The sequence below is a fragment of the Vulpes vulpes genome, chromosome 12 (genome assembly GCF_048418805.1).
Source record: "Vulpes vulpes isolate BD-2025 chromosome 12, VulVul3, whole genome shotgun sequence".
In the NCBI taxonomy this organism is placed as follows: domain Eukaryota; kingdom Metazoa; phylum Chordata; class Mammalia; order Carnivora; family Canidae; genus Vulpes; species Vulpes vulpes.
The window spans coordinates 99,167,126-99,173,125 of NC_132791.1; the positions used below are offsets into that span (position 1 = coordinate 99,167,126).

The following is a 6,000-nucleotide window of genomic DNA, read 5'->3' on the forward strand; positions in this document are numbered from 1 at the left end:
TCCTACCGTGCCACTGTTTGCAACCCGGGCCATTGGCACTGGGCCTGTGGGGTTTATGCCTCGACAGCCGCGGGCCGAGGACAGCTCCTGAAGGTCTGCGAGGCAGCGGTCATCAGGGAGCCCCGGAGAAAGACAGGGGGCTCCAGGCATCTGGACATGCACGTTTCCTCCTCGCTCACGCTGTTGTGCTGCTGTAAAATGCTCAGCTAAACCTAATTGAATTTGACAATAATAAATCACATGTTGAAACTGTATAGCTCACCTAAGGAACAGCAATGGAAACACTGAAGACACCAGAAGCCAGAGTTCAGGAAATGTCATATTCACATAGAAATGCTTTAAATTTTTCCCAGAGCTTTATTGTCTCTTTTTTTTTTTTTAAGAAAAGCTCCAGACCACCCAGCGCACAAAGTCCATCTTGGAAACTGTACATAAAATCTTCTCTTTAATCAGCTCTTGCCCCTGTTGTCATCCTACGACTCTAAGCCTATAAATAAAGAAGGAACTGAACTGTCAAAAATGAAGCAAAGAGCAAAAATAGATGAATCATTCTCTCTCGTCCCGAGGAGCTGATCACGCCCTCGTGGAGAAGGTTTGTGAAATGTAAAAGGAAACTATATTGTGACCTCATCTGCCCCCCGCCACCCCATTGCTCCACACAGTCCTGCGAGCTGAGCAGCTAGTTGCTGACGTCCGTCCAGGTAGGGATCAAGCTTCCAGGGCCCCTTCTCTCTTCACGTAAGGAAGAAGCTTCTTGAAGCTTCCATAAGGAGGCGGCCCTGCGTTCTAGGTCCGCGCTGTCATTCCAGAGCCACCGGCGCTCCCATGCCACACCGTCCCCACACCACCCTCCAAGTGCACCCTGTGCCCCAAACCCTGCGGCCTAACCATTTGCTGCCTTTTCTCTCGAAAGGACACAACAGAAGGAAGTTAGAAGGTCCTTCAGGGAAGGGGAGGTGTGGGACAAGCCGGACGCCCCACGATGAGGGAGGCACAGGACGAGTCTGGATGCTAGCCCCCGGCAGCTGGCGCAGAGAGCTGCTGCTTGGTTCTGGTGGAACCTCATCCTTTTCCTTCACAAGGGCTCTTGGTCTAATTAAATTTCAGGGAGACAGAGCCTTGGCAGAAGGTTAAAGTTAGCTGCTAGGCTGGAACGGAGGAGTTGGGCTCAAAACTAAATTGGGAAGTTGAACGGGGTGCGTCTCTGGTTTCAATGAAATACTTTTACGGCGTATGGTAGCGATGTCTGTGTCTGAGCTTTGGAGAGCCAGCTTTCTTTCTCCTTAATTGTAGTTCCCTAGTTGTTTTTATATTATGAGCTACTTGTAGGAAAATACAGGAAACATAATTACAATACAAAGCTCCCTTTCCCAAGCCTACTGAGATCATTTGAAGCCAAACTGGGTTTTAGGGTTTTTGCTAACCATAAGGTCAGAGCCATGAATTGCATCCTATGCAACGCTGGTTGATTTACAGCAAGTGCTGCGTGATTAAACACTGACCACGTTACTTGGAGCTACGCAACGGCTATAGAATCGAGGGAGGGCGGTGTTGCTTCATGACACCACGTTTCACAGCTCTCGGGGAGGGGGGGGAAAGAATGACCATCTTTGTGTGACGCTTAGAGTAAAATAGAGAAGTATTGTGGAAGTACATACAAGTTTATTTAGGGAGAGGAAAGAGAATTTAATTTGTTTTTCCACTTACATTTCCAGCTCCATGCGGTGTTGAATTGCTCATTATTAACTTCTGTATCCTACCTTTCCTGAAAAATCTGTATATGGACTGTCAGGAGCAGAAATAACTTTAGTTTTACTATTATCAACACTCGGGAAGAGGAAATCAGTACCTCGGCGTATTGTGAGATGCAAAGCCTTTGGGAGTTTTGAGTTGTTCGAGCCTAAAAACTAATGATGGCTGATGGAGAATGAGGGCTGTTGAGCTTACTCTGTCGGAGAAGGGGCCCAAAGGCACAGTAAGGAGCCCCCCTCACCCCAGGGGCGTCCATTCCCAGCCCCAGCGCCCCTGGATGCCTGAACCCGCCCAGAGCTGGACGCCCAACCAAACCCCATATACTCTATGTTTCTTCCTCTACCTGCGCGCCTGTGATAAAGTTTAATCTCTAAATTGGGCACATAAATTAATAACGAATCATAAAATAGAATAATTATAACAATATACTGTAATAAAAGTCACATGAATCCATGGGTTGTGGCTGTCTCGAAACACCTTCCCATAGTACTTAGGCTTTTTCAAACTTGTGACTATGTGAGATGATAAAATGCCTGGTGGTGAGAGGAAGGGCTGTCAGGCTAGGCTACTGCTGACCTTGTGCCAGGGGGTGGGGGGGGGCTGCTCTGGCCCGGGGGCGCTGCTCTGGCCCGGGGGGCTGCAGCCTCACAGGTGATGCTCCGAGAAGCCAGACTGCTGTGCTCTCATTCACGAGAGCATCGCGACAGCCTTGGATGGGGAGGTCTTAGCTGTGACCAGGGCCCTGCCCAGCCCCTGTGCCTCTGTCAGCCTGAGTGCCCTGTCCCGCTACCCTTCAGGGACTCAGACAGAAATCCCTGGGGCGGGCTTGCCGCAGCAGGTGCATCACCCATCCGTTGCCTTCACCCCATGCAGCTGGTTCAGGTGGCTCTAACATTGTGTGTCCAGGATCCTTCTCCGGGGGGTGTTTACCGTGGTTGAGGCTCCCCGTCAAGCTGCCTCCCATTCTTCCAGACCCGCCTTGTGCACCCTTGGATGAAAGCATTTGCACCCGCAGAGCTCAACGCCCGTCTCCCCCCAGAATGGTCTCTTTTCCTCCTCTCTTCCTCCCTCCCTTTCTTTTTCCGAATCATCCTGGAATTCTCATCTTGGTTTTCTCCTCGGTGGTCTGCAGAGACCTGTACTAAGAGGTGGTGGTGAGGGCCCCGAGCAGGATCACACCCTGTGCTGTGGCCACTCCTGCAGGCAGTCGCCCTCCGGGGAGGCTCCGGAAGGGCCGGCGCTGCCCCGAGCAGCTGCAGGGCAAGGCCCGGGGCCACCCCGTGGTCGGTAGTGCCTGTAGATGCGGATACCTCGGTGGGTGAGGAGGGTGGAGGCCCGCTGGGACAGGTGGCTGCTCCGCCTTCCTGCACAGGAGCCGGCTCCGCTGGCCAATACCTTGCTGGGCAGGGGGGGGGTGGGGGGGGGGGGTGGGGGGGGGTGGACCGCCGGGAGCACAGGCCGGTCTGTCCTCCTGGCGGTGACCCTGAGCTCCTGAGCTTCGGTTTCCTTTTACGTGCCTGTGGGTGTGCTGCCCCCTCCCCCGTGCGAGCCCTGGGGTCCGAGAGCTCGAGGCCCCCCAGGTCGCCTGGATGAGGGGCACCAGCGCCCCGCTGCGGGCGGGGCAGGGAGGGGTGGAGGGACCACTGGGGGGAGAGGGCACTGGGGTGGGGAGGCACTGGGGCCTAGGGGGGCATTGGGGTCTAGGGGCGCAGGGGGGGCGGGGGCACTGGGGCCTAGGGGGGCATTGGGGTCTAGGGGCGCAGGGGGGGCGGGGGCACTGGGGCCTAGGGGGGCATTGGGGTCTAGGGGGGCGGGGGGGTGGGGGCACTGGGGTCGGGGGTGAGCATTGGGGTCTAGGGGGGCGGGGGCACTGGGGCCTAGGGGGGCATTGGGGTCTAGGGGGGCGGGGGGGAGGGGGCACTGGGGTCCTGGGGGCACTGGTGTGGGGGGGGCAGGGGGCGGGGGCACTGGGGTCCCGCCGGGGTCCTCGGGTGCGGCCCGCCCCGGGAGGGCAGCGGCGGGAGGGCCTGGGGGCGGGGGCGGGGGCGGCGGGGTGTCGGCTCCTGTTCGGCTCCTGTTCGGAGCAGTGGCCGTAGCAGTCCCTGGTCCCGGGCACTCGCTGGGCCGCGGGGCTGCCAGGTCCCCACCCGGGCGCGGCGGGAGCGGGAGGGGCCGGAGCCCTCCGCCCTCCGCCGTCCCCGCCCGCCCAGCGCCGCCCCTTCCCGCAGGACTTTCTGCAGGGCGACTGCACCAAAGCGAAACAGAAGCTGAGCTGGAAGCCCCGGGTCGCCTTTGATGTGAGTGCCTGCCCCCGGCTGGGGCCTCGGGGCGGGGGGGGGGGGGGGCAGGCCCCAGGGCGCGGGGGGCGGGGTGCCCGGGGGGCGGGGGTGCCCGGGGGGCGGGGGGCGGGGGTGCCCGGGCTGCCCCTGCCGGAGGGCGCGGGGGCGCGGGGTGCGGGGGGGGGGGCGGGGTGCCGGGGTGCGGGGTGCGGGGTGCCCGGGCTGCCCCTGCCAGAGGGCGCGGGGCGCGGGGCGCGGGGTGCGGGGGGGCGGGGGGCGCGGGGTGCGGGGGGGCGGGGGTGCCCCTGCCGGAGGGCTCGGGGCGCAGCGGGGGCGCGGGGCGGCCGGGGCGGGGCTGTCGCCCGAGCTCCCGAGCCCCTCCCTCACCCCCCACCCCCGCGGGGTCCAGGAGCTGGTCCGGGAGATGGTGGACGCGGACGTGGAGCTCATGAGAACCAACCCGAACGCCTGAGGCCGCTGCGCCCTGAGGCCGCGACCCGAGCCCGAGCCCGAGCGCCCTTCGCCTTCGCCGCAGGCGGGCGGACCCGGCCTCGGCGATGCCTCCCCAGCCGCGGGGGACCAGCCAGGTGTCTGCACCGCACCCCCGGGTACTTCGGATTCTGTCCTTTGACCGCGGAAATCGGGGCCTTTCAAATTGTTTTTCTCTTTTCTTATTAAAAATGGCCTTTCTATGAACTGGCACTAAGAGGAGGTCCGTGTGTTCCCTGAGGGATGAAAGCCGCTACAGGGGCTCCAGCAAGACACCCCGACCCCCCCCAGCCCCTGCAGGTGGCAGCCCTGCTGGGCCCGCCCCGCCCCTGTCCCGGGTCCCTGCCCCGACGTTTCCATCCCCCCTTCTGGTGACAATGGGCCGCTCCACGCAGCCCGAGGGAACCCAGGTCCCGCGGGAAGGAGGCAGCCCCCACCCCCCTGACTGTAACTAGATCCCCTGGGGCGAGGGGTGGGAGCCCCTCGGAAGAAGCCTTGAGGAATGGGGTGGGGTGGGGGGCAGAAGGAGGAGGAATGGGGTGGGGTGGGGGGCAGAAGGAGGAGGAATGGGGTGGGGTGGGGGGCAGAAGGAGAAACCTGGAGGTAAGTTGTTGGAACATTCCACGCCAAAGCCCCCGAGCCACCCGGAGGTCTCTGAGCCCAGGCCTTTCCTCGTGGGCTCGGATTCTTCGCACACTGACTCCAAGCGCCTCTCAGGGCTAGATCACATTTTAAATCTGATTTTAATGTACTCAGTCAACCAATTTATATTAAGTGCCTAATATATGTCAGACACTGCACACTTGAACTACATCAGTGTTGATTAAAAATCATAATAAAGAGGTGTAAGCTGGGCCTCAGGTCACTGGATCCATTTCCACCGATGCATCCGGGAGGCGGACGGGCCCTGCCCACGGGCACACACGCTCCTGAGCCCGGCCCGGGGCTGCGCTGAGTGAACCCCAGCAGGTGGACGCCCGTGTGGAGCCCACGAGTGGCACGCAGAGCTTTGTGTACAGGTGTATACTTCTGCATGAAATACAAGATTTTGCCCTAGAATAAATTAGGTCAGAACTCTTCTTTTCCCCCTCACTCCCCCTCCAAGGAAAATAAAATAAAACTTTATAGCAAATGGAATTCCAGCCTTCGCACATGCTCGCGGGATCGCGGGTAAACTATTTCTGAATGTCTTCGCCGGCAGGTTTATGATCCGGGAGGGCCCGGCTGGGCGGCTGGCGGCAGGAAAGAGGGCTCTTTGTGTGGCTGCCCGGGTGCAGGGCCCGCTGGCCAGGGCGCCGCGCCTCCGCCTTCCACGCAAGAGAACCGGGCGGCGCGCTCCGGGGCGGCCCCAGGACAGGCCTTCTCCCCATCGGGATGCTGCTAAGTGGAAACAGATGGCCCCGGAAGGCCGGGCTCCGGGGCCGGAGAGGGCCGGTGGGCACACACGCACACACAGTCACACTCACCAATGCATGATTGC

At 60.5% G+C, this 6,000-nt stretch overlaps 1 protein-coding gene across 1 annotated transcript in view; it reads left to right on the forward strand.

Moving 5' to 3' along the window:
* Nucleotides 1-4,727, forward strand: part of GMDS (GDP-mannose 4,6-dehydratase) — a 576,788-nt gene extending 572,061 nt beyond the window's left edge. The window contains exons 10-11 of the mRNA XM_072729241.1: nucleotides 3,981-4,049; nucleotides 4,441-4,727. Of these exons, the coding sequence (XP_072585342.1) occupies nucleotides 3,981-4,049; nucleotides 4,441-4,503 (132 nt within the window). The 3' untranslated portion in view covers nucleotides 4,504-4,727. The remainder of the gene's footprint in view (nucleotides 1-3,980; nucleotides 4,050-4,440) is intronic.
* Nucleotides 4,728-6,000: the final 1,273 nt, after the last annotated feature.